The sequence below is a fragment of the Anomaloglossus baeobatrachus genome, chromosome 8 (genome assembly GCF_048569485.1).
Source record: "Anomaloglossus baeobatrachus isolate aAnoBae1 chromosome 8, aAnoBae1.hap1, whole genome shotgun sequence".
Classification (NCBI taxonomy): Eukaryota; Metazoa; Chordata; class Amphibia; order Anura; family Aromobatidae; genus Anomaloglossus; species Anomaloglossus baeobatrachus.
This window is the reverse complement of record NC_134360.1, coordinates 7,580,399-7,608,272: the sequence shown is the minus strand read 5'-3', so window position 1 is coordinate 7,608,272 and position 27,874 is coordinate 7,580,399. Positions and strand designations below refer to the sequence as shown.

The 27,874-nt window shown below is 48.2% G+C and overlaps 2 protein-coding genes across 3 annotated transcripts in view; both read left to right on the top strand.

Moving 5' to 3' along the window:
- The first annotated feature begins 7 nt into the window (after window positions 1-7).
- On the top strand, window positions 8-27,831 carry BOD1 (biorientation of chromosomes in cell division 1). Of its 2 annotated transcripts, XM_075321274.1 has the most exons (3): window positions 8-97; window positions 16,953-17,046; window positions 26,718-27,831. In XM_075321274.1, the coding sequence occupies exon 3, from the start codon at window positions 26,753-26,755 to the stop codon at window positions 27,263-27,265; it is 513 nt and encodes a 170-aa protein (XP_075177389.1). In that variant the 5' UTR covers window positions 8-97; window positions 16,953-17,046; window positions 26,718-26,752; the 3' UTR covers window positions 27,266-27,831. The 2 variants fall into 2 exon arrangements, with proteins under 2 accessions (XP_075177389.1, XP_075177390.1); XM_075321275.1 differs by lacking the exon at window positions 16,953-17,046 and having other exon boundaries at window positions 10-97.
- Window positions 14-27,874, top strand: part of PTPDC1 (protein tyrosine phosphatase domain containing 1) — a 71,552-nt gene continuing 43,691 nt past the window's right edge. Inside the window, exon 1 of the mRNA XM_075321272.1 lies at window positions 14-97. The gene's annotated coding sequence lies outside the window, so the exon portion shown is untranslated. The remainder of the gene's footprint in view (window positions 98-27,874) is intronic.

The window sequence follows — 27,874 nt, the reverse complement described above, 5'->3', positions numbered from 1 at the left end:
CGGACGTTGCTGTGACTACACATCTCTACGTGAAGGTGGAATGTCTCCGGACCCGCGGCCGCTCCGTGCTGCCCCCCGCCGCTGCCCCTGGTGATAGGTGAGCGCTGCCCTCTCTATACTCGCGGCACAAGTGTTGTCACTGCCTGCAGGGATATGACAATGCAGGGATATGACAATGCAGGGATATGACAATGCAGGGATATGACAATGCAGGGATATGACAATGCACCGACAGATTTGTGTGGTTTGGGTGTGTGTGGTATTTTTTTTTTTTTTTTTTTTTTTTTTTTTTTTTTTTTATTTGAAGTTGTGCACCAAAAATTAAGAAAATGTTTTGGAAAGCCACGCACCGGGCAGAGCCATCAGTCCTGGTTCTGTGGGTGACTGCGGCCCCTCGTGGTCTAATAGAAGAAGCCCGGGGTGGGATCACCGGGGGCTAGCGGCTGCGCACAGGGGCCTGGAGGAGCCGGGGGGGTGACAGTTTCAGTTTTCCCATTTTTATGTACTTGGGGCGTATTCTGCACTATTACATCTGTAGCGAATGGGAGAAATGGCCCCGAATACGCTCAGATTTGTTCCCAAATTCAGTACAAGTGCCCCATAAATCTTCAAAAAATGGCCACATTGCCACGTATGGAGGAAACTTCTGTGACAATCTTCTGTATGTGCACATGCCCTTAAAGGGGTTGTCCAGAAATGTACCCTTTATCCCTTGTAATAGGGGATAATTCACTGATCGCTGGGGTCTGACCGCTGAGACGCTCAGTGATCTTGAGAACAGGACTCTGCAGCTCCGTGCATGGGACACATGGTCTATGGGACTGCTGGAAATAGCGGAGCGCTGCATTCGTGGTCTATGGGACTGCTGGAAATAGCGGGGCGCTGAATTCATTGTCTATGGGACTGCTGGAAATAGCGGAGCGCTGCATTCGTGGTCTATGGGACTGCTGGAAATAGCGGGGCGCTGAATTCATTGTCTATGGGACTGCCAGAAATGGAGTGCTGCATTCATGGTCTATGGGACTGCTGGAAATAGCGGGGCGCTGAATTCATTGTCTATGGGACTGCTGGAAATAGCGGGGCGCTGCATTCATTGACTGTGGGATATAGCAGAGCACTTTATTAATTGTCTATGGGACTGTCTGAAATGGTGGAGTGCTGCACTTGGTAACCGGAGCTTAGGCTGAGTGCGCTCGCACCCTCACCATTTGAGACGCTGCTGTGCAGAGCCCGCTCTCCATAATCCACAGGTGCGTCTTTGGGATCGCTTGGGGTCCTGTAATTTTGATTCTCAGCCATCAGGAAGTTATCTCCTATTCTAGGGAAAGGGAGCAATGTGCGATAATTAGAGAAAATCTGGAATGGTAACTACTAATCTCATTGAAGTCAATGGGCTAATTAAGGGGGGTGCAGAATTGCCCTTAAAGGGAACCTGTCACGCTGCACATGCAGCCGGATCTGTAGGTAACGTGGTAGGAAGGAGGAGCGGAATAACAGAGGTTTGTGGGAAAAGATATGGTACAATTTTTGTTATATTCATGGACATCCCTAATGTTTGTCCAGCTAGGAGTCCAGTGGGCGGTCCTACTAGTGATTGCCATCTATCTCTCCATGCACTGTCATCAGTAAATAGGACCGCCCACTGGACTCTTGTTTTTCTCACAAGTATGTGTGTCAGTCTCCTGCACATCAGATGCCATTTTCAACATGACTGGTTCCCTTTATAGCGCACCTGTCACCAGGTTTTCCCCATATACCGTGCAGCCACCACCACTGAGCCCTTATATACAGCGTTCTAGAACGCTGTATAAGAGCCCAGGCTCCTCTGTATAACATAAGACCCCTTTCTGTTATACTGCGGGGGGGTCTGAGTGTCGCTGGTCTTGATTCAGCGCCTCCTCCATCTTGCATTGTGAGGATGACTCCTCCTACCTCATCCACACCGCGTCCTCCATCGCGGCTCCTGTGCACTTCTCTCTGTCCTGCTGAGGACAGACCACAGAGCGGGGAAAGGGCGCGGGGAAAGGGTGCGGGGAAAGGGCGCAGGGCGCATGCGCAGGCAGTGCTCTCTGCCTTTTTCCACAACACAGATTTTTGTAGAAGTCTGTCGTACAAATGGCAAAGCAGATTCTCTATCACATGAATGAGTGTTCTGAGCTTCTTTAGTGTTTTTGGGTTTTTTTTTTTACAAGTGAACACTTCCTTGCAGGTAGAATCTTCTAATGTGGGGGCTGGTCGGGACCTGCAGGGTCATCGTGTCCGTTGGGACATTAGGCCTCATTCACACAGATAAGAGGAGCGTCTCCCAGACACAGTCCGGTGTGGTCGTCTTTCCAGCCTTTCCTCTGTAAGTTCTGGTTCTGGAATACGGACGCTGCTGTGTGACCGAGGCCTTACTGAGGAGGTGCTGTGCAGAGCGTGGATCTCGGCAGTGGTTGCGCGCACCGCCGTGCTTTCCGGAGCCGCACCACCCGTTCTTTGCTCCGGGATCTGCAGGAGACGTTTATTGGGTCCTCACCAGTGTTTGTTGGACTCATAAAAATTCCTAAAAGTTCTTGTTCTCTGTGTGTAATCAGCAGCAGTGCGAACGAGGCTCTATGATGAGAGCAGACCCCACTGCACTTCACCGGCCTAGAGGTTCCTCCAGGAGTAGAAAGCATGGCGGCTCGCTCCAAAAAAAAATACAAGTAATGTGCATGTGTGACGGGGACGGCCGCTTAGAAAAGTTTGTGTGTATATATATTTTTTTTCTGATACTTTTTTTTTTATGAACTTCTTCTTTAGTAGGAAACACATGATGTGGACACAAGGCTCTGTTCACACTAGAAGTGTGTATATAATTACGAGAGGCTGCTGATAAGGCCTCAGCCACACGGCGAGAAAATCGGTGCGAGCGGAGTGCGATAAAACATGGCATTCCCCTCGGACCAATTCTAGCCTGTGTCAGCGCACATGGGCGATTATTTTCTCAGCCCTAATCGGACCGAGAAAACAATCCCAGCATGCTGCGGGTGTAATGCGAGACTCATTCTCTCGCACCCATTCAAGTGAATGGGGCGAGAGAAAAATCGCACTGCACTCGCGGTATACCGCGCGTACAGAGCGAGAATCGCAATAGCCGGCTACGGAGGAGAGAGAAATAAATCCCACCTTCCCCTCCGCAGCTGAGGTCTGCTCGCACAGTCGGACCTCAGTCGCAGGGACACACGCATGACGCTCTCCTGTACTGCCAACGCGAGCAGAGTGTCATGTGAGAGGATCGCAGTAGGTCCCCGTGTGGCCCCAGCTTTAGACTTTGGCTTTACCCAAAAAGAAACCAGATAGGATGATGAGACTTTCCATTTCTTCCACACACTCTCCACTGATGACATCACACTTCTTACATCAGTATTCCAAGTCCTGTAAGACGAGCAAAAAGAAGGATTTCAGTTGTGCCTCAAACCAAGCATCCATAACAGCCGTGGCATCAGGAATGGTGTGAAATGTGGCACCTTGAGGTGTTTCTTCGGGTTTGGAAACAGATGATAGTTGGAGGGAGCTAGATCTGGTGAATAAGGTGGGTGGTCACCAGCTGGAAGCCCGGCTCGGCCAGTTTTGCCGTGGTCGCTTGTGCAGTGTGAGCGGAGGCGTTGTCTTGCAGGAACAAGATTCCTTTTGACAGCTTGCCGCACCTTTTGTCCTTCAGAGCTGCCTTCAATTGGTCCAAAAGTTCAGTGTAATACCTTGCATTGATGGTGGAACCCTTTTGAAGGTAGTCCACTAGCAGCACACCCTCCTTATCCCAGAACACAGACGCAATCACCTTAGTGGCTGATTTTTTTTTTTTTGCACCCTGAACTTCTTTGGACAAGGAGAACCCCTGCGCCTCCACTTTTTTTTTTTTTTTTTTTTTATATATATTATTTTTTTTTCACTGCTTCTTGTTTTCAGGGTTATACAAATAAATCCAGGTCTCATCCATAGTGACCGGTCGCTCCAGGAAGTTCTTATCAGTCTGGCAATGCTGACAAATGGACCGGGAAGTTTTCACTCGCTGCTTCTCTGATCTGTGGTCTGACATTTGGGGACCCACTTTGCAGAAGCTTCCTCATGTCCAAATGTTCATGGATAATGACACAAACGCGGGGAATCCCCATGACGTCTGCTATTGGTTTAGCTGAAATTGGTGGATTCTCCAGTATGAGGTTGTGCGCAGCATCGACGATCTCCAGAACAACAACCACTCTCAGGCGTCCAGGACGTTCCTCATCATTGGGGCTGAAGTGGCCCGTTTTACATCTGGTAACCCAGTTCTTACCTGTGGAATATGAGGGGCATTGATCCCCCCTCCCCCCCCCCCCCCCCACCACCCCCCTTGATGTCTGCGACATATCACCATGAATATCCTTCATGGACTTTCCCTACAGAAACAAGAGTTTTATCATCCTCTGCTCTCAGTTGCTGTGAATATCGCATTAGACTCCGCCATTTTGTTTTCCCGCGTGCGTAGAACACTGCTGCCATAAGCAACAAACACAAAATTCTGAAAACATATACTAGACACATAAGGCTTTCATGTGATGTAACATTCGTTACCATAGAAGCAAAAAAGATCACAAAGCCAAAGACTTATCAGCAGCCCCCTGTATACATATATATGCATCTTATGTACTGGAGCTCTCCACAGACTTGTGTATGCCGGTGTGATGCCATTTGGAGCAGATGTGATTGGACGAGTTGACAAATCCATTTTTTTTTTTTTTTTTTTTTTCTAGGTGATTGTTCACCATATTATGGTTGTATGTTCTCGGAAACAGAGGCAATAAAGTAAAAGGGTGCTGCATTTTTAATTAGACACATCCTCCCCCACCTTCTCCTCCTCCAGTAGCAAAATTGGTACATGCATTTAATATTACTCCTTCTCTTTTTTAGTTAGAATACCCCCTTTAGCCACCTCCCGGGTGTAAGAGCCGGTGTTTATGCTATGTCCAGGCTCTTCTCACCTCCCAGACGGAGGACTATAGCAGATTGCGCCGTTCCCTGTGGTGTAACATTAGCGCTTTCTACTTCTGGAGCAGCGTCTTGTATTATGGGGTCTCTGGACGGCGTGTGCACGGACACATGGAGGGCTGCGGGGACCGTTCAGCAGAGCACACAACAAAAGATCATGTGTAGGGTATTTTAAAAACATAAAATAAAAATAAATAGAAAAAATTTATCTTAAAATATATCGATGTTTATACAATAAAAAAATATGTAAAACCTGTAAAGACAATAAATCCCAGAGCAGATCCAGCATAGCCTGAGTGTGTTTCTGCAGGATCATATTGTCATATTGGGGGCTCCAGGCCCGCGCCCGGCTGCCGCCTAATGGGTCTCCGCATAAAGCCGAGGGCCGCACATAATCTGAGCCTGTGCAGTCACGTGGCGGCATTGTTAATTACTGTATGAAGGATGCTGATGGGATTAAGTGCCTGTCTTGAAAGCCGAGTTACTTGTGGCCATCCGGGTGGAGAGCGGTGACGCCGGTGCCGGTGCCGGTGGAGCCGGAGCTTCTGATATGTGACAGCGAGACGTTCCTTCTACCGGACCATGGATCTTAGGTGTTTGGAATAACAAGAGGATAAGTAAATGTTCAGCCTAAGCCTCGGACATTTAGGAGGTAAAATCTCGCAGCATCACTCTCCAGCGATATAAACTAGCCGTAGTGTCAGGAAGCTGCCAGAAAGCCGGTGTAACGTTGTTGTGGCACAGATCGTATAAAGAACAGTTATTTGTCTTGTGTTTGAGCTGTCGGCTTCCTGAGACGTTTTTGTTCTGCGCTGATTGATCTTGTGTATAACGTCTGCAATTAGTAAAGAGACTGTAGGATGTGTTCACACTGACGAAATAATGCTCTGAATCAGAGAGAAAAATCACAAGTGTTTAGTGGAGTTTCTGCTCTGAAACGTCAGTATAAGCGTCAGGGCTTGTTCACACAGGGCCCCGCAGGTTTCAAGGATAAGAAATGTTGCAAAATTAATGTGTTCTGAATTCTCGTGCACATGCTACTTTATTTATATTTTCTTTTCCCTTGCAAATTGGTACAATCTAAGCATTTTTATATAATATATTTTTTTTTTTTGTTGTTGTTGTAATCTCCAGAATGTCATTTTTGAAGTCATGTTTTGTATTTATTTTTTTCCCACCAAAACGTATTATGGGGGGGTGGGGGGGGGTAAAAACTTCAAAAATGGGCTTCTTTTGAGGGGCCTTTTCCATGACAATATTGTGATATTTTTTTTTTTTTTTTTGTGCAGAAAATCTGCTTTAAATACAAAACTTGTGCACAGGCTCCAAGGACAGGTTCACATGTAGAGTGTTTGTGGTTTTTTTTTTTTTTTCTTCTGCCAGTGCTGTTTAGTTATTTATACCATCATTTGGTTTCCTGCGATGTTTGGTCAAACAATGCATTCACCCCTAATGTGACATCTGGTGCTGCTTCTTGTTGGCGATGTTGGGTGTTATTGATGATGCTGGTTTTCGGAGCTGCTCTTCCAGATTTGCGTTGGTCTGGAGCGCAGACAACTCTTGGCTGATAATTTTGAAAAGATCTCGCAGTAGGAAGTTCTGAACACAGATGTATATTACACCGCACATCTCCTCAGAGGGAAATTCATCAGTACCCATGTAACATTCATAGAAGTCAAGAGCAGTGGGAGGTCTGCTGTATACATCGTGTAGGAGACGCAGAGACTGCTGTGTGTGTGTGTGTGTGTGTGTATATACATCGCGTAGGAGACGCAGAGACTGCTGTGTGTGTATATACATCGCGTAGGAGACGCAGAGACTGCTGTGTGTGTGTGTATATACATCGCGTAGGAGACGCAGAGACTGCTGTGTGTGTGTGTATATACATCGCGTAGGAGACGCAGAGACTGCTGTGTGTGTATATACATCGCGTAGGAGACGCAGAGACTGCTGTGTGTGTATAGACATCGCGTAGGAGACGCAGAGACTGCTGTGTGTGTGTATATACATCGCGTAGGAGACGCAGAGACTGCTGTGTGTTTATATACATCGCGTAGGAGACGCAGAGACTGCTGTGTGTGTGTGTGTGTGTGTATATACATCGCGTAGGAGACGCAGAGACTGCTGTGTGTGTGTATACATCGCATAGGAGACGCAGAGACTGCTGTGTGTGTATACATTGCGTAGGAGACGGAGACTTGTGTGTGTGTGTGTATATACATCGCGTAGGAGACGCAGAGACTGCTGTGTGTTTATATACATCGCGTAGGAGACGGAGACTGCTGTGTGTGTATATACATCGCGTAGGAGACGCAGAGACTGCTGTGTGTGTGTGTGTGTGTATATACATCGCGTAGGAGACGCAGAGACTGCTGTGTGTGTATATACATCGCGTAGGAGACGCAGAGACTGCTGTGTGTATATACATCGCGTAGGAGACGCAGAGACTGCTGTGTGTGTGTATACATCGCGTAGGAGACGCAGAGACTGCTGTGTGTGTGTGTGTGTATACATCGCATAGGAGACGCAGAGACTGCTGTGTGTGTGTGTGTATACATTGCGTAGGAGACGGAGACTGTGTGTGTATACATCGCGTAGGAGACGCAGAGACTGCTGTGTGTGTGTATATACATCGCGTAGGAGACGCAGAGACTGCTGTGTGTGTGTGTGTGTGTGTGTATATACATCGCGTAGGAGACGCAGAGACTGCTGTGTGTGTATATACATCGCGTAGGAGACGCAGAGACTGCTGTGTGTGTGTGTATATACATCGCGTAGGAGACGCAGAGACTGCTGTGTGTGTGTGTGTGTGTGTGTATACATCGTGTAGGAGACGCAGAGACTGCTGTGTGTATACATCGTGTAGGAGACGCAGAGACTGCTGTGTGTATACACAGCAGTCTCTGCGTCTCCTACGCGATGTGTATACACACACACCAGTCTCTGCGTCTCCTACACGATGTATACACACACACACAGCAGTCTCTGCGTCTCCTACGCAGTGTGTGTGTGTGTGTGTCTATATATATAATATATATTACACACACACACACACACACACACACACACACACACACACACACACACACACACGTTTCTGCGTCTCCTACGCGATGTATACACACACAGCAGTCTCTGCGTCTCCTACGCGATGTGTGTGTATATACACACACACACACATACACACATCGCGTAGGAGACGCAGAGACTGGTTGTGTGTGTGTGTGTGTGTGTATATACATCGCGTAGGAGACGCAGACTGCTGTGTGTGTGTATATACATCGCGTAGGAGACGCAGAGACTGCTGTGTGTGTACACACAGCTGGCTCCCCTCCGCTGGGTTAGATCGTAGCATATTCCTGTGTGTGAGCGGCTGAGTCACAGTCCAGACCCAAATCCACAGATCAGACGTCTCCATCCAATCTCACTGAGCGAGAGAAGAGGCGGAATGTGTCACCTCCAGAGGAGCAAAACTGGAGAGACACAAAGAGGGAGAGGTGGTCCTACAAATACTGACTCCGGGGGGTGAATACTAATACAAGACAGAGTATGGTGGTCCTACAAATACTGATACCGGGGGCTGAATACTAATGTCCTGCGCAATGTTCAGAGATTACAGGTATAATTTCTTTACATGTCAGATACTTGTGCTTAGTGTTGGTGTCACATAAAGCACAGTAAAATACATTTGTTTGTGGGTTTAATGTGGAAAAGTTCCTGCGGTTTCTGAAAAAAAAGTCCCCTTCTGTTTAGCAATCTATCATTCCCTCAGTGACTGTCGGCCATTGAGCGGCCGTGCCGAGGCTGCACCGCTCTCCATTCCCTTCCACCTTCCCCTCTTCTCAGTGACCTTCCTACCACACTGTCGCTCCTCACACCGGCCGTCGTCCTGGAGGGGGGCGCCGCATGAATAGTCCGGACCCCGCTGCGTCATCATGACTTACCGCATGTGTGCCACGGCTGGGAGTGATCGCGCCGGCACCAGACTTTGCACATTGCAGGCAGGTCATTCGGGCCGCTTTGCACATGTGGAGTATTTGGTTGCAGAAATTTCTGCATCTCTTGGCAGGAAGTGCACAACTCAAACACGCATTTTGCCACTTTTTTTTTTTTTTTTTTTTTAATGGTGAAAAACGCTGCAACACTGAAAGACGTGACGCTGCAGATTACTTTCTGCACCAAATCTGCAAGGGAAAAACAAAAGCAACATGCACAAAACATCTGGATCTCATTGACTTTGCTGCATCAGGATTTGCCTGTGGTTTTGTGACGTCACTTAAAAAAAAATATACATAAAGCAATTAAAAGTGCAGTGTGTGCACATGGCCTTAGACTGCATAAGGGTATGTGCGCACGTTGCTTTTTACCTGCTTTTTTGCTGCTTTTTCTTCTGCGCTGTTTAATGCCAAAATGGATGTGTTCTTCTATTCAAGCAAAGTCTATGGGAATTTGGGTTTCTTGTTCACACTATGTTGTTCAAACTGCAGCCTTTTTGAGGCAGAACTTTGGTCAAAAACTCAGCTTTGCAGTGCAAAACCCAAATGGCAAAAAACAATTGACATGTTGCTTCTTTGAAAAGCTGAGTTTTTGACCAAAGTTCTGCCACAAAAAGGCAGCATTTTGAACAACATAGTGTGAACAAGAAACTCAAATTCCCATAGACTTTGCTTGAATAGAAGAACACATCCATTTTGGCATTAAGCAGCGCAGAAGAAAAAGCAGCAAAAAAGCAGGTAAAAAGCAATGTGCGCACATACCCTTAACCGGGAAAAGACTAAGGCTATGTGCCCACGCTGCGGATTTTGCCGTGGATTTACCGAAAATCTGCAGCAGCGGCACTTCCAAGCCATTTCAATGGCATTTTGGAAATGCTGTGTCCATGCTGCGGATTTTTCCGCTGCGGATTTGCCGCGGATTTTGATGCGGAAAAATCTGCAGCATGTCAATTATTTGTTGCGGATTTTGGTGCGGATTTTGGGTATAGAATGGGGAAAAAAAAATCTGCATCAAAATCCGCGGGTGCGGATTTGCCGCGAAAGTCGCGGATTTTCATGCAGAAAAATCCGCAGGTACATTCTACCGTGGACACAGCCTAAGAATGGAGAGCTGTGAGTCCAGGGCCGAGCCCTCTGCACGTGCGGATCACACACACTGCAGTAGGGAGAACTCTGGACCCAACATGATTCCACTACACATGGTACATCGGGTGTATTTAACCCCATTGAGATTGTTTTGGACGCGTCACCTGACAACCTCAGAATGTTTACAATGGAATATAGAAGATGCAGACTTTTATCCACGTTATTTGGAGTTGCCCGGTGGTTCCCTCCTTTTGGCGAGGATGTCTATCCTCCCTGGCCGCTTTCCCCATACCCCTTGATCTATTAATAATAATAATATAATAATAATAATAATTGTTGTGCAATTTATTCCATGGCACTTTACAAGTGAAAGAGGGTATACGTACAACAATCATTAACAGTACAAAACAGACTGGTATAGGAGGAGAGAGGACGCTGCCCGCGAGGGCTCACAGTCTACAGGGAATAATGGTACAATAGGTGAGGACAGAGCTGGTTGCGCAGTGGTGTACTGGACTGAGGGATATTGTAGGTTGTAGGCTTGTTGGAAGAGATGGGTCTTGAGGTTCCTCTTGAAGCTTTCCACGGTAGGGGAGAGTCTGATGTGTTGAGGTAGAGCATTCCAGAGTATGGGGGATGCACGGGAGAAATCTTGTACGCGATTGTGGTAAGAGGAGATAAGAGAGGAGCAGAGAAGGAGATCTTGTGAGGATCTGAAGTTGCGTGCATGTAGGTACCGGGAGACTAGGTCACAGATGTAGGGAGGAGACAGGTTGTGCATGGCTTTGCATGTCATGGTTAATGTTTTGAACTGGAGTCATTGGGTGATGGGAAGCCAGTGAAGGGATTGGCAGAGTAGCGAGGCTGGGGAATAGCGAGGGGAGAGGTGGATTAAGCGGGCCGCAGAGTTTAGGATAGATTGGAGGGGTGCAAGAGTGTTGGAAGGGAGGCCAGAGAGCAGGAGGTTGCAGTAGTCGAGGCGGGAGATGATGAGGGCATGCACTAATGTTTTTGCTGATTCTTGGTTAAGGAAAGCACGGATCCGGGAGATATTTTTCAGTTGTAATCTGTATGAGGTGAAGAGGGCTTTTGGATGTGTGGCTTGAAGGATAGAGCAGAGCCGAGGGTTACTCCAAGGCAACTAGCTTGTGAGACTGGAGTGAGTGAGCAACCATCAAGTCTGATGGATAGGCTTGTTGGAGGAGATGAGTGAGGAGGAGGAAAGACAATGAACTCTGTTTTGTCCATGTTAAGCTTTAGGAATCGTGCAGAGAAGAAGGATGAAATAGCAGACAGACATTGTGGGGCTCTGGTTAGTAGAGAGGTAATGTCAGGTCCAGAGAGGTAGATCTGTGTGTCATCGGCATAGAGATGATACTGGAAGCCGTGGGACTCTATGAGCTGTCCCAGGCCGAAGGTGTAGATGGAGAACAGCAGGGGTCCAAGAACTGAGCCTTGGGGGACTCCGACAGATATGGGGCGAGATGAGGAAGTGGTGTGAGAATGGGAGACGCTGAAAGTTCGGTCGGTTAGGTATGAGGAGATCCAAGATAGGGCCAAGTCTGTGATGCCCAGAGATGAGAGAATCTGTAGTAGGAGGGAATGGTCTACTGTGTAAAAGGCAGAGGACAGGTCCAGGAGGAGGACAGTAGTGTCGCTTGGCTTTGGCGGTTACTAGATCATTGGTGACTTTGGTTAGGGCAGTTTCGGTAGAATGATGTGGTCGGAAGCCAGATTGTAGCTGGTCAAAGAGGGAGCAGGAGGAGAGGTATGAGGACAATTCAAGATGGACATGCTGTTCCAGTAGTTTTGAGGCATAGGGGAGAAGGGATATGGGGCGATAGTTTGACACAGAGGATGGGTCAAGGGAGGGCTTTTTGAGGATGGGTGTAATGGAGGCATGTTTAAAGCATGAGGGGAATACACCACTTGTTAGTGATAGGTTGAAGAGATGGGTTAGGGCTGGGGTGAGGACTGTGGTGATGTTTGAGATGAGGTGCGATGGGAGCAGGTCCAGTGCACAGGTGGTTAGATGTGATCTTGAGAGTAGAGTGGAAAGATTGTTTTCTGTCATGGCGGAGATTCAGAAGCTGGATTTGGAGGAAGAGGGCTGAGTAGCTATGATGAGGGGCTGTGGTGATTGTGGGCCAAAGCTTGCTCTGATGTTGTCAATCTTCTGCTTAAAGAAAGAGGCAAAGTCTTCAGCGGAGAGGAGAGGGAGGTGGTGCCGGAGGAGAGGGAGGTGGTGCCGGAGGAGAGGGAGGTGGTGCCGGAGGAGAGGGAGGTGGTGCCGGAGGAGAGGGAGGTGGTGCCGGAGGAGAGGGAGGTGGTGCCGGAGGAGAGGGAGGTGGTGCCGGAGGAGAGGGAGGTGGTGCCGGAGGAGAGGGAGGTGGTGCCGGAGGAGAGGGAGGTGGTGCCGGAGGAGAGGGAGGTGGTGCCGGAGGAGAGGGAGGTGGTGCCGGAGGAGAGGGAGGTGGTGCCGGAGGAGAGGGAGGTGGTGCCGGAGGAGAGGGAGGTGGTGCCGGAGGCCGGAGGAGAGGGAGGTGGTGCCGGAGGCCGGAGGAGAGGGAGGTGGTGCCGGAGGCCGGAGGAGAGGGAGGTGGTGCCGGAGGCCGGAGGAGAGGGAGGTGGTGCCGGAGGCCGGAGGAGAGGGAGGTGGTGCCGGAGGACGGAGGAGAGGGAGGTGGTGCCGGAGGAGAGAGTTGAAAGTGTTGAATAGCTGTTTAGGGTTGTGAGAGAGAGGATATGAGGGATGAGAAGTAGGTTTGTTTTGCAGCAGTGAGTGTGGACTTGAAGGTGGTGAGGGACTCTTTATATGCAATGAAGTGCTCAGTGGAATGAGACTTCTTCTATCTGCGCTCAGCAATTCTGGAAGCCTATCTCAGTTTAGTCTGACTGGTGTGCCAGGGTTGCCTATTGATTGTGCGGGTTTTGGTGTGTGTGAGGGGGGCAGCTGATTCGAGAGCTGCTGAGATTGTACTCTTCTTTTTGGAGTTATGGACGAAGGGCCTTGGAATCATCACATCAAGATTTTTCTACAGGAGACTCTTTATGGCTACAAACCTCATAGCCCTACATTGGATGGGCAACTCTCTCCCAAGTACGTGAGCATGGATAGTCGGCCAATACAATAATGCCATTTGAATGGCCTCTATAACAAAGTAGAGGAGGCCCTCAAAAGTTTGCTAAAGTCTGGGAAATGTGGAGCTCCTCCCACTTGACAATATCCACTTGAATGTAGTGGGTTATAAGGTTTGTGGTTGTTTTTTGTTTTTTTTTTTTTTTTTTTTTGTTTTCTGCTGGATTATGCCGGACGGCAAAAAAACAGTTTGAAAGCGGCCTAAGCGCACTGTTACTTCTCATTGATTCGATATTAGATTATATTGTGTGATTAGTAACTATGCTGCGATTCCTTCTTGTTGGATCCGTGTGTGAGGACGTTTCTAACTTGTACCTGTTTATACTTTGCCTGTTCAAACTAATTTAAAAAAAACAGCAAGTTTGTAACCAAAGCAAGGACTAGATTCTCCTCAGTCAGTGCCTGGAGCTGGCTGCGACCGTGCAATGAGTTATAAACCCTTTTCTGTCACATCAAAGATGAATGTCCGGGGAAAATAAAGAACCGATGAAGGCAAAACAGTGCTAGTTATTTCTATGAACTGGATTACAAAAATAACTTCTAGCCCAAATACATGCATTTAAGTAAAAAAAAAAATATTTGTATTACTGGAAGCCCATTCACACCATAGACATCTATAGTCAGAAACCGCTATGAAAGTGAATAAAGCCGTAGAAATCCTGTCCCTGCTTCTCTATGAAAATGGCATTAACGTGGATAAATGCTGCGCGGGGATCTCTGCACTGGACGCAGTGGAGCGGCACATCATTATTAATAAAGTTTTGAGTTTTCTCCATTCACTTATTATTATTATTATTATTATTATTAATTATATTTTTTTTTTTTTCTCTCTTCACATTCCGGTCTGATTTTGTTGTAATTATTCTTTTTCATCAGTTCCACCTTTTTGTTCGGAGGGGGATGTAGGGGATAAGTGAAATGTTTATATTGCCAACATCCCCACAACCCTCCATCTGACTCTGCTGCTTCATGACATTGGGATGTGTGTGTGTGTGTGTGTGAGATCAGGGCTGAATACTCTACGCCCGCCGTGGTTGCACGGCCCCCCCCCCCCCATGCTCGCTGCGCTGGTTGCACGACTCACCCCCCCCCCCCCCTGCGCTCGCCGCACTGGTTGCACGGCCCCCCCCCCTTGCGCTCGCCGCACTGGTTGCACGGCCCCCCCCCTTGCGCTCGCCACACTGGTTGCACGGCCCCCCCCCCCTTGCGCTCGCCACACTGGTTGCACGGCCCCCCCCCCCTTGCGCTCGCCACACTGGTTGCACGGCCCCCCCCCCCTTGCGCTCGCCACACTGGTTGCACGGCCCCCCCCCTTGCGCTCGCCGCACTGCTTGCACGGCCTCCCCTTGCGCTCGCAGCGCCGGTTGCACGGCCTCTACACTATATTGCATGTACTCTGTTCTTGGCCGTGCATAATTTCGTGTAGTAAAAGCCTCCGGCCATGGATCAGGCTCGGCTCATTAGGCTAGATCCCTAAGTTGGAGATAAGCGGATAATGACAGAAGCTGGATATTGTAACAAGCTGCTCTAAGTGTCACTGTCTCGGCTTCTTCGTGTGATCTTTTGAGGTGACATTTCGGGACGGCGGGCTCCTGTGAAGCAGCTCCTGTGTGGCCCTGCTCGGAGGGGAGCGCCGTCCTTCTGTCACTTCAGTTTGGTGGTCCGTGTCTATGGAAGCACTTGGAGAACCGATCATCTGATCCTTAGTGTCTGAACCCCGGCACCATGAATCGGACACCGGCTGCGTTATCGCTGCTGGAAGTGCTGGGCGGACTCGAATTGTAGAAGTCCGGATCCCTGTGGTTTCAAAGGTGCCAGACCCAGGATTCCAGATATTGATCCGGAGCCGGCACTCAATAAATTTTAAAGGAAAAAGAAAATTGGAATAAAGCAACCGCTTCATACTTACAAAGGCCCTGGCGCGGCTGTAACTGCTCCTGCAGCCGCCCATTCACTCCCTATGCCACTGATCATTGCTCATCCATATGCACTGCGCACCGACAATCTTGCAGTCAGACGCACCCCCAGCCTGTGTGACAGCGTCTGACTGCAGCCAATCACAGGCGCTGTATGCGGGTCAGTATCATGGTGTAAAAGTAAATAAGGAAAACAATTGCTGCAGGGTGCCCCCATATTATGACACCCAGCACAGATAAAGCATATGGCTATAGGGTGCACTTCCATCTTGGCTCTGTATCAAATAAAGAGGAACCGCATGCGGCTTTTTTTTTTTTATTTTTAATATAATATATTTTATATTTAAATGTACTTTTTTAAATGGCTTTAAAAAAATGGGGTGTGGTCCCAACACATACATACATACATACATACATACATACATACATAAATATATATATATATATATATATATATATATATATATATATATATATATATATATATATATATATATATATATATATATATATATATATATATATATATATATATATATATATATATATATATATATATATATATATATATATATATATATACACACACACCCCATTTTTGATACCCAGCCATGATAAAGCTCAACAGCTGGGGGCTGGTATTCTTAGCCTGGGGAGTCCCATTGTTATTTGGACCCCCCCCACCAGGCTAAGAGTAGCAGCCTACAGCTGCCCCGGAATTGTTGCATCCAATAGATGTGACAAGCCCGTTGCTTTACCTGGCTCTTTCCGATTGCTCTGCTGCCGTGGTATTGGGGGGTTAATGACAGTGCACAACTGTCATCAAGCCCAGAATTAGTGATGGGTAGGAGTCTATCAGACACCCCCCCCCCCCCCCCTCCTCCCCTCACTAATCCAATAAGCAAATAGAAATTAGCACAAACAGAGAAAAATCCTTTATTTAAAATAAAATACAGCACTACCATGCTCGGGTGCTCAGTACTGGTAACTAGTGATGAGCGGATACTACCATGCTCGGGTGCTCTGTACTGGTAACTAGTGATGAGCGGGCACTACCCGCTAGGTTTCTTGCCTCCTAGAAGAATCGCAGACGTCTGAGGCCCAGGTTCTAATCTCCTGGACTATGAAGAGTTCTCCGAGCTTGCAATGTGTGCACTGGTGGTCGGTGGTCTCAACAAAGCCGCTCCTCTGTAAATCACTGGTGTTCAGGAGGTCGGCGCTGGGCTGGATTTTCTCATTTTTGGCAATGGCCGCTGCATTGTCATCACACATGGCTTCCATTACATTGCAGACTGCACCGGGACTCGTCTGAGTGGAAGGTCATGAATGTTGGTTCGTCCTTTAAAGCCCCTTAGAAAGTTTCCTTGTGCTTCGCACATCATGGCTGTGCTGCCCGGTGAATGCACCAGTAGTGTCGGCTGCTGACCGCACTGGGGGCCTGGACGAGTGGTGTCAGCAGCCGTGGAGTGGTGTTGGTAACATTGGGAACAATAATAGTTCCTAAAGGCGGAACATATGAGGTCACCGCGCTGTCCGGACAGACTGTAACGAGCCGTCTCCGGCCTCTAGATTTGCCATCACCAATGCTTCCAGCATTTTTGGTCACCAGGTCTTCACATTTCTGATGTGCTCGTCCATTAAGCTAAGATTTTGGTGCGTTTTTTTTTTTTTTTTTTTTTTTTTTTTTCCCTACCCCTGCTCGTGCTTCGTTTTCTTCACCCTCTCAAATCGCTGATAGTTGAATAGAGTACAACAAGCTATTGCCTCCTGTGCACCAGGGCTGTGGGTGCTGCTTCCTTGCAGTCATGTGTCCCCACTTTCTTCCAGATTTCAGCAACTTTCCTTGGCGTGCTCAGTTTATAGGAACACTGAGCCCATCTTGCCCTCGGATCTCGGTGCTGGAGCCGCGCTGTATGTGCCGGTGAGTAGTCGTCACTTTTGTGTTTTGTGCTGTACAAGGTTATGATGGTGTTAACGCTCTGGAGGCACTTGGTGCTCATTCAGACCTCGGTTTTCACAGAACTCATCCTGTTACGGGCGTTTAACAGGTCCGTGGATGTTTCGGGCCTCCAGATTATGAACCATGTTTAACTTTAAGAAATGATAAACCAAACTCCTCAATGGAAGAGTGCGTGAAGAAATCGGAGCGCACTCTGTGCCATCCGTCTGATTATCAGGTGATAAAACGCTGATGGAATTCGGTCTGATTAATACATAGAGTAAAAATGACGTCTGATTGAGCCATCAGTGTCGCCCGGGTACAGAGGATGAGAAATGCTGACATGGCCGCCCTGAGGAGTGTAGGGATCGATGCGAGGACTTGCTTGGTAAAATCTTACAAAGTGGGGAAATATCCAGGGCAATGTGACCTAGCAATGTTTCTGTAACCTCAATAATCCCCTAGCAGGGTAAAACCGTGCCAAACGTTAGAGGAGACGCACGTGAGAGATGCTGGACACTTCATACATCTTATCAGCTGGTGATGGCGGCAGATGCCAAAACCATAAGCGGCTTCCGATGTTACAAAAAACGTCTACAAAAATAGTTTGACTCCGAATGAGGGAGGGTTATTTTGCTGCAAGTTTCCAAAAATACAGTTGTGGCATTGCACCCGCCGTCCATTAGACGCCTCCACTATGTATTCCCCAGTGAAACCACTTCAGTAAAATGTTGTCGTAAAGTGGCTTTGCCAGCGGTTTTCCCTTGCTCTTTGTCGGCAGCGGCGGCCTTCCCTTTTATACTCAGTATAAACTGCAGGCGGCTTCCCAGCCGAAGCTGCGCAAAGGATGAACAAGACTCTCCGGGGTTACCAAACCCTAAACCGTAAAAGAAGGGACCATAAGCCGAAACATGTGAAACTGACAAGAATACGGGGGAAATGTGAGAGAATCTGAGGAGGAGAATACAGGGGAAATGTGAGAGAAACTGAGGAGGAGAATACAGGGGAAATGTGAGAGACTGAGGAGGAGAATACAGGGAAAATGTGAGAGAGAATGAGGAGGAGAATACAGGGGAAATGTGAGAGAATGAGGAGGAGAATACAGGGGAAATGTGAGAGACTGAGGAGGAGAATACAGGGGAAATGTGAGAGCGACTGAGGAGGAGAATACAGGGGAAATGTGAGAGCGACTGAGGAGGAGAATACAGGGGAAATGTGAGAGCGACTGAGGAGGAGAATACAGGGGAAATGTGAGAGCGACTGAGGAGGAGAATACAGGGGAAATGTGAGACTGAGGAGGAGAATACAGGGGAAATGTGAGACTGAGGAGGAGAATACAGGGGAAATGTGAGAGACTGAGGAGGAGAATACAGGGGAAATGTGAGAGAGACTGAGGAGGAGAATACAGGGGAAATGTGAGAGAGACTGAGGAGGAGAATACAGGGGAAATGTGAGAGAGACTGAGGAGGAGAATACAGGGGAAATGTGAGAGAGACTGAGGAGGAGAATACAGGGGAAATGTGAGAGAGACTGAGGAGGAGAATACAGGGGAAATGTGAGAGAAACTGAGGAGGAGAATACAGGGGAAATGTGAGACTGAGGAGGAGAATACAGGGGAAATGTGAGAGAGAATGAGGAGGAGAATACAGGGGAAATGTGAGAGAGAATGAGGAGGAGAATACAGGGGAAATGTGAGAGAGACTGAGGAGGAGAATACAGGGGAAATGTGAGAGAGACTGAGGAGGAGAATACAGGGGAAATGTGAGAGAGACTGAGGAGGAGAATACAGGGGAAATGTGAGAGAGACTGAGGAGGAGAATACAGGGGAAATGTGAGAGCGACTGAGGAGGAGAATACGGGGGAAATGTGAGAGAGACTGAGGAGGAGAATACAGGGGAAATGTGAGAGAAACTGAGGAGGAGAATACAGGGGAAATGTGAGACTGAGGAGGAGAATACAGGGGAAATGTGAGAGAGAATGAGGAGGAGAATACAGGGGAAATGTGAGAGAGACTGAGGAGGAGAATACAGGGGAAATGTGAGAGAGAATGAGGAGGAGAATACAGGGGAAATGTGAGAGAGAATGAGGAGGAGAATACAGGGGAAATGTGAGACTGAGGAGGAGAATACAGGGGAAATGTGAGAGAGAATGAGGAGGAGAATACAGGGGAATGTGAGAGACTGAGGAGGAGAATACAGGGGAAATGTGAGAGAGAATGAGGAGGAGAATACAGGGGAATGTGAGAGACTGAGGAGGAGAATACAGGGGAAATGTGAGACTGAGGAGGAGAATACAGGGGAAATGTGAGAGAAACTGAGGAGGAGAATACAGGGGAAATGTGAGAGCGACTGAGGAGGAGAATACAGGGGAAATGTGAGAGTGACTGAGGAGGAGAATACAGGGGAAATGTGAGAGAATGAGGAAGAGAATACAGGGGACATGTGAGAAACTGAGGAGGAGAATACAGGGGAAATGTGAGAAACTGAGGAGGAGAATACAGGGGAAATGTGAGACTGAGGAGGAGAATACAGGGGAAATGTGAGAGAGAATGAGGAGGAGAATACAGGGGAATGTGAGAGACTGAGGAGGAGAATACAGGGGAAATGTGAGAGAGAATGAGGAGGAGAATACAGGGGAATGTGAGAGACTGAGGAGGAGAATACAGGGGAAATGTGAGACTGAGGAGGAGAATACAGGGGAAATGTGAGAGAAACTGAGGAGGAGAATACAGGGGAAATGTGAGAGCGACTGAGGAGGAGAATACAGGGGAAATGTGAGAGTGACTGAGGAGGAGAATACAGGGGAAATGTGAGAGCGACTGAGGAGGAGAATACAGGGGAAATGTGAGAGCGACTGAGGAGGAGAATACGGGGGAAATGTGAGAGACTGAGGAGGAGAATACAGGGGAAATGTGAGAGAGAATGAGGAGGAGAATACAGGGGAAATGTGAGAGCGACTGAGGAGGAGAATACGGGGGAAATGTGAGAGCGACTGAGGAGGAGAATACGGGGGAAATGTGAGAGCGACTGAGGAGGAGAATACAGGGGACATGTGAGAAACTGAGGAGGAGAATACAGGGGAAATGTGAGAGAGAATGAGGAGGAGAATACAGGGGAATGTGAGAGACTGAGGAGGAGAATACAGGGGAAATGTGAGAGAGAATGAGGAGGAGAATACAGGGGAATGTGAGAGACTGAGGAGGAGAATACAGGGGAAATGTGAGACTGAGGAGGAGAATACAGGGGAAATGTGAGAGAAACTGAGGAGGAGAATACAGGGGAAATGTGAGAGCGACTGAGGAGGAGAATACAGGGGAAATGTGAGAGTGACTGAGGAGGAGAATACAGGGGAAATGTGAGAGCGACTGAGGAGGAGAATACAGGGGAAATGTGAGAGCGACTGAGGAGGAGAATACGGGGGAAATGTGAGAGACTGAGGAGGAGAATACAGGGGAAATGTGAGAGAGAATGAGGAGGAGAATACAGGGGAAATGTGAGAGCGACTGAGGAGGAGAATACGGGGGAAATGTGAGAGCGACTGAGGAGGAGAATACGGGGGAAATGTGAGAGCGACTGAGGAGGAGAATACAGGGGACATGTGAGAAACTGAGGAGGAGAATACAGGGGAAATGTGAGAGAAACTGAGGAGGAGAATACAGGGGAAATGTGAGAAACTGAGGAGAATACAGGGGAAATGTGAGAGCGACTGAGGAGGAGAATACGGGGGAAATGTGAGAGACTGAGGAGGAGAATACAGGGGAAATGTGAGAAACTGAGGAGGAGAATACAGGGGAAATGTGAGCGACTGAGGAGGAGAATACGGGGGAAATGTGAGAGACTGAGGAGGAGAATACAGGGGAAATGTGAGAGACTGAGGAGGAGAATACAGGGGAAATGTGAGAGAGAATGAGGAGGAGAATACGGGGGAAATGTGAGAGAGAATGAGGAGGAGAATACAGGGGAAATGTGAGAGAATGAGGAGGAGAATACGGGGGAAATGTGAGAGACTGAGGAGGAGAATACGGGGGAAATGTGAGAGACTGAGGAGGAGAATACAGGGGAAATGTGAGAGACTGAGGAGGAGAATACAGGGGAAATGTGAGAGGAACTGAGGAGGAGAATACAGGGGGAATGTAAGAGACTGAGGAGAATACAGGGGAAATGTGAGCGACTGAGGAGGAGAATACAGGGGAAATGTGAGAGAAACTGAGGAGGAGAATACAGGGGAAATGTGAGAGGAACTGAGGAGGAGAATACAAGGGGAAATGTGAGAGACTGAGGAGGAGAATACAGGGGAAATGTGAGAGACTGAGGAGGAGAATACAGGGGAAATGTGAGAGAATGAGGAGGAGAATACAGGGGAAATGTGAGAGAAACTGAGGAGGAGATTACAGGGGAAATGTGAGAGAAACTGAGGAGGAGAATACAGGGGAAATGTGAGAGACTGAGGAGGAGAATACAGGGGAAATGTGAGAGAAACTGAGGAGGAGATTACAGGGGAAATGTGAGAGAAACTGAGGAGGAGAATACAGGGGAAATGTGAGAGACTGAGGAGGAGAATACAGGGGAAATGTGAGAGAAACTGAGGAGGAGAATACGGGGGAAATGTGAGAGCGACTGAGGAGCAGAATACGGGGGAAATGTGAGAGAATGAGGAGGAGAATACAGGGGAAATGTGAGAGCAACTGAGGAGGAGAATACGGGGGAAATGTGAGAGCGACTGAGGAGGAGAATACAGGGGACATGTGAGAAACTGAGGAGGAGAATACAGGGGAAATGTGAGAAACTGAGGAGGAGAATACAGGGGAAATGTGAGAAACTGAGGAGGAGAATACAGGGGAAATGTGAGAGACTGAGGAGGAGAATACAGGGGAAATGTGAGAGACTGAGGAGGAGAATACAGGGGAAATGTGAGAGAAACTGAGGAGGAGAATACAGGGGAAATGTGAGAGCGACTGAGGAGGAGAATACGGGGGAAATGTGAGAGCGACTGAGGAGGAGAATACGGGGGAAATGTGAGAGCGACTGAGGAGGAGAATACAGGGGACATGTGAGAAACTGAGGAGGAGAATACAGGGGAAATGTGAGAGAAACTGAGGAGGAGAATACAGGGGAAATGTGAGAAACTGAGGAGAATACAGGGGAAATGTGAGAGCGACTGAGGAGGAGAATACGGGGGAAATGTGAGAGAATGAGGAGGAGAATACAGGGGAAATGTGAGAGAATGAGGAGGAGAATACAGGGGAAATGTGAGAAACTGAGGAGGAGAATACGAGGGAAATGTGAGAGACTGAGGAGGAGAATACGGGGGAAATGTGAGAGAATGAGGAGGAGAATACGGGGGAAATGTGAGAGAATGAGGAGGAGAATACAGGGGAAATGTGAGAGAATGAGGAGGAGAATACAGGGGAAATGTGAGAGCAACTGAGGAGGAGAATACGGGGGAAATGTGAGAGCAACTGAGGAGGAGAATACGGGGGAAATGTGAGAGCAACTGAGGAGGAGAATACGGGGGAAATGTGAGAGCGACTGAGGAGGAGAATACAGGGGACATGTGAGAAACTGAGGAGGAGAATACAGGGGAAATGTGAGAGCAACTGAGGAGGAGAATACGGGGGAAATGTGAGAGCGACTGAGGAGGAGAATACAGGGGACATGTGAGAAACTGAGGAGGAGAATACAGGGGAAATGTGAGCGACTGAGGAGGAGAATACAGGGGAAATGTGAGAGAATGAGGAGGAGAATACGGGGGAAATGTGAGAGAATGAGGAGGAGAATACAGGGGAAATGTGAGAAACTGAGGAGGAGAATACGGGGGAAATGTGAGAGAATGAGGAGGAGAATACAGGGGAAATGTGAGAAACTGAGGAGGAGAATACAGGGGAAATGTGAGAGAATGAGGAGGAGAATACAGGGGAAATGTGAGAGAAACTGAGGAGGAGAATACAGGGGAAATGTGAGAGAATGAGGAGGAGAATACAGGGGAAATGTGAGAGAATGAGGAGGAGAATACGGGGGAAATGTGAGAGAGACTGAGGAGGAGAATACGGGGGAAATGTGAGAGACTGAGGAGGAGAATACAGGGGAAATGTGAGAGAATGAGGAGGAGAATACAGGGGAAATGTGAGAGAATGAGGAGGAGAATACGGGGGAAATGTGAGAAACTGAGGAGGAGAATACAGGGGAAATGTGAGAGAAACTGAGGAGGAGAATACGGGGGAAATGTGAGAGCGACTGAGGAGGAGAATACGGGGGAAATGTGAGAAACTGAGGAGGAGAATACGGGGGAAATGTGAGCGACTGAGGAGGAGAATACGGGGGAAATGTGAGAGACTGAGGAGGAGAATACGGGGGAAATGTGAGCGACTGAGGAGGAGAATACGGGGGAAATGTGAGAGACTGAGGAGGAGAATACGGGGGAAATGTGAGAGACTGAGGAGGAGAATACGGGGGAAATGTGAGCGACTGAGGAGGAGAATACGGGGGAAATGTGAGAGACTGAGGAGGAGAATACGGGGGAAATGTGACAGTGTCTCATCACATAATGGCCACGATTTGGCCTTCTGCAGACTTCACTTCTCATCCTGGAAAACGCCTTTAATTTGAATTGCAAAGGCTTTATAAATTAGGGCAACTTAGCAATATACCAATTTTTCTATTTTAATTCGTGAATATAAAGGGTGGGTTGTGTTGTGTGTTTTTTTTTTTTCTGCCAGTTGCCCAGGCTACTGGCCACTTCTGTGGTCTCGGCCGTGGCTGGTCTGCTATGCACAGCACTTACAAGCTATTTGCTCTAGAACTTGTAAGCGTTGCTCTGCAGCTGGCTTGCTCTGGCCAGCTTCTGTGTTTCTGTGCTTTCGATGCAGCAAATGAGAAGCTGCCTTTGCTAGCCGCATCGGTGAGCAAGTCAGCAGCGGCGCGGTCATACAACTGCTGAGAATTGTTAATCTGCAGCACAAGGACTCGCGTGAATCAGGTGGTCGAGAAGCTCGGCACTCCTGACAAGCCAACTAGAAGCCACGCCGGCAGTATGTGTGCACATGTATTTATCAGGCGGATTCTGCCTGGAAAAAAAGCTGCAAAAATTAGCTTAGTGGACAACAATTTAAAATTTGTGGGGTTTTTTTTTGTTGTTTACAACTTCGGGTTTGGAAACTGAAACTGCTAAAAGTAGCCTGCTCGTCCTCGGGGCGGCTTAAGCTTGAATGCCGCTCTAGTTTAATGAACAGAAAAAATGACTCCAGCAGCTGATTAAAAATGACAAAATCACAAGCGAGGAAAGCCTGCTGTATTTTTCCTGAGGCTGCTTTGCCTAGGAAAACCTTTAGTAGGTCTACTGTGTGCACAAAGCCTTAAAGGGGAAACTGCAAGATTATTAATAACTAGTGATGAGCGGGCACTACCATGCTCGGGTGCTCAGTACTGGTAACTAGTGATGAGCGGGCACTACCATGCTCGGGTGCTCGGTACTGGTAACTAGTGATGAGCGGGCACTACCATGCTCGTTTGCTCTGTACTTGTAACTAGTGATGAGCGGGCACTACCATGCTCGGGTGCTCAGTACTGGTAACTAGTGATGAGCGGGCACTACCATGCTCGGGTGCTCAGTACTGGTAACTAGTGATGAGCGGGCATTACCATGCTCGTTTGCTCTGTACTGGTAACTAGTGATGAGCGGGCACTACCATGCTCCGGTGCTTAGTACTGGTAACTAGTGATGAGCGAGCACTATCATGCTCAGGTGCTCAGTACTGGTAACTAGTGATGAGCGGGCACTACCATGCTCCGGTGCTCAGTACTGGTAACTAGTGATGAGCGGGCACTACCATGCTCGGGGGCTCAGTACTGGTAACTAGTGATGAGCGGACACTACCATGCTAGTTTGCTCTGTACTTGTAACCAGAGAATATTGGGAGTCAATGGGACACTTGAGCATTTTTCCACACCAGGAATTACATCAGTGCTTTTTTTTTTTTTTAAGCTTTTTTTTTTTTCCAGGTTTTTATTGGCAAAGGCTAAAACTTGATCCTCTGACCGTTGTCTGCATTATATAGTGGCGGGGGGGGGACACAATCTGTGCTCTGTGGTGTTGGACTTTGTGCCCCCCCAGCCATCTTTGGCACTCTGTTTATTTGTAGTACCCCAGAGGACGTATGTGGCTCTCTCCATTCTTGGAAGCTTGGTTGTTTCTGTAAAATCTATAGATGGAGGAGATTGGCGTGCGCTCGGATATAATGTCGCGGTGCCAGGGAACGCATTGTAGCAATATGGAGAGAATCGCTGCACTCTGATTTCAATATGCAAGGTCTTTAGTTGTATATGTGGTACATAAAAAAATAGGTGAAGTTGACAAGATATAATGTTTCAATTTAATCGGCCTTTATCAGTGTCGCCTTGACAAATGTGAAGCACTGCTGGCTCTCCCGTGCCTGAGCCTGGTGTGGAGTGTGTAGGGTCCGGCACGGGAGAGCCAGCCGTACTTCACATTTGTCAAGGCGACACTGATAAAGGCCGATTAGGTCAAAACGCTGATCCCTGTCGCCTTCACCTATTTTGTATGTACCACATATACAATTTAAAGGCCTTGCATATTGAAATAACAGTGCTCAGTGACTCTCTCCATATTTCCATAAAAGTCAAGGTGGCTCCATCTTTTTCTTTCTGTGGATTGTGAAAGGAGGGGAAGTAGACTTCCATCTTCTGGAACATAAATGGAAACCTGAACCCCTGCTCATTGGCTATCGAATGTGAATATCGCTTAGATTTGCTTATTCTGTGGCCGTGTGGCCATCAGGCTGATAAAGGCTGTGCACACCCTGCTCTCCGGATACTATGTAATCTAGATTGTTGTGTCATATGTGTCGCAAATATATGGGCACATTTTTATACCGGGATCTTGCAATCAACTTCAGCCAAGTTTTTTACTTTCAAGGCCGTCTGTCAACACAAAAGGACTGTTCAAACAAAGCTCAGTCACTCAGTGCAAGCGTAGGCGAGCAGGGCAGAGGTAGATGGGGAAAGTCACTGAACTGTTTGGCCACAGCAAATATACACCTTGTGCTTGGTTTGATCAGTCGTTTTGGACAGATCGACTCCTTTCAGTGAGCTATGTAGCTCTGACATTACGCTAGAGGTTCCCAACCATACTCCAATGACCTAAAAATTGCAAAGCAAATCAGTTTACTTCCCTATTGTTAGAGACTGGTCGTGCTGCTGCTATGACCCCCAGCGGCGCAGGGCCTTAGACCACCAGCGGCGCAGGGCCTTAGACCCCCCCCCAGCGGCGCAGGGCCTTAGACCCCCCCAGCGGCGCAGGGCCTTAGACCCCCCCAGCGGCGCAGGGCCTTAGACCCCCCCAGCGGCGCAGGGCCTTAGACCCCCCCAGCGGCGCAGGGCCTTAGACCCCCCCAGCGGCGCAGGGCCTTAGACCCCCCCAGCGGCGCAGGGCCTTAGACCCCCCAGCGGCGCAGGGCCTTAGACCCCCCAGCGGCGCAGGGCCTTAGACCCCAGAAGTGAACAGTCCACATGTGAATCCGGCCAATGTTGTAAATATGCGGCGCTCTGTATTTACTTGTTTTTTGTCCGTTTTGTGTGTTGTGTTGACGCATAATGCGCCTCCCATCCCTCATGTAACACTCTGCTCTTTGTTTCTAGGTGCGGTACAAGAGGAGACCGGGTTGGAGGAGACCATGGCAGAGAGCGGCAGCGGGACGGGTGGATCTTCGGCAGTGGGAGGCATTACAAATGTTTCTTCTCTTCCTCCCGGTGATGCACACCTCGTTGCATTAATCGTTGAGCAGCTCAAGAGTCGAGGCCTGTTCGACGGTTTCCGGAGGGATTGTCTGGCTGATGTTGACACAAAGCCAGCGTACCAGAACTTACGGCAAAAAGTGGACAACTTTGTCTCTACCCATCTAGACAAGCAGGAGTGGAACGCTGGAATGAATAAAAACCAGCTCCGCAACGGGCTGAGACAAAGCGTCATCCAGTCCGGCATGCTGGAGGCCGGAGTAGACAGGATTATTTCACAGGTGGTGGATCCGAAAATGAATCACATATTCCGACCGCAGATAGAAAAGGCGATACATGAATACCTGGAGGCTCAGAAAAAAGAGGAAGTAGCACCAGCTCCGCCACTGCCTCCGCCACCTCCGGAACCGGAGGAGCAAGACCCCCCTGTGCCCTCCCAAAGTGCCTCTTAGAGGAATTCCTATGTACGAAGGATTTCACATGCGAATCCGCAACGCCAATAAGCAATGCATTGCTACCTGTAGCGGGGTGCTCAGTAGATTACACCAATTTAAGCGCAGAACTGGAAAATTAAGTGTCTGGAATCATGGTCCCTGCTAGCGTGAGGACTTGGTAGATGGTCTGGGATCGGTGGGCAATCTCTGTAGGTAGGACAGGGTGGGCATCGGTGATCTGATGTCATCACCTCTTTGTAGCCGCCCGGTCGTTTTTTATTTTATCCTTTGCATGAGGCAATATTTTTACTTTGATTCGGAAAATTGAGATCATGTTTCTCTTGATGATTTGGGTTTTGCCTTTGTAAAATAGACAATAACTACCTAACGTATCGACTGAATGTACAAGTGTCACATTTCACAGCGCCAAAACCTGCTCCGCTGGGATTTCCCATTTTACTTTTATTACTTTTTTTTTTTTTTTTTTGCTGCTTTTTAAAATTTGGAATAAAGTATTTTTGTTGTCGGCTCACACCGTGAATCTTTCTTTTCATGCCTGGAAATAAAGACTTTTGATAATGAAATCCTTCTTTTTGCCTTTTTTATTTTGCATATATTTGGTGTCAT

Bases quoted from the DNA above. Each gene is read 5' to 3' on its own strand.
- BOD1 (XM_075321274.1), top strand. From the start codon at position 26,753: ATGGCAGAGAGCGGCAGCGGGACGGGTGGATCTTCGGCAGTGGGAGGC.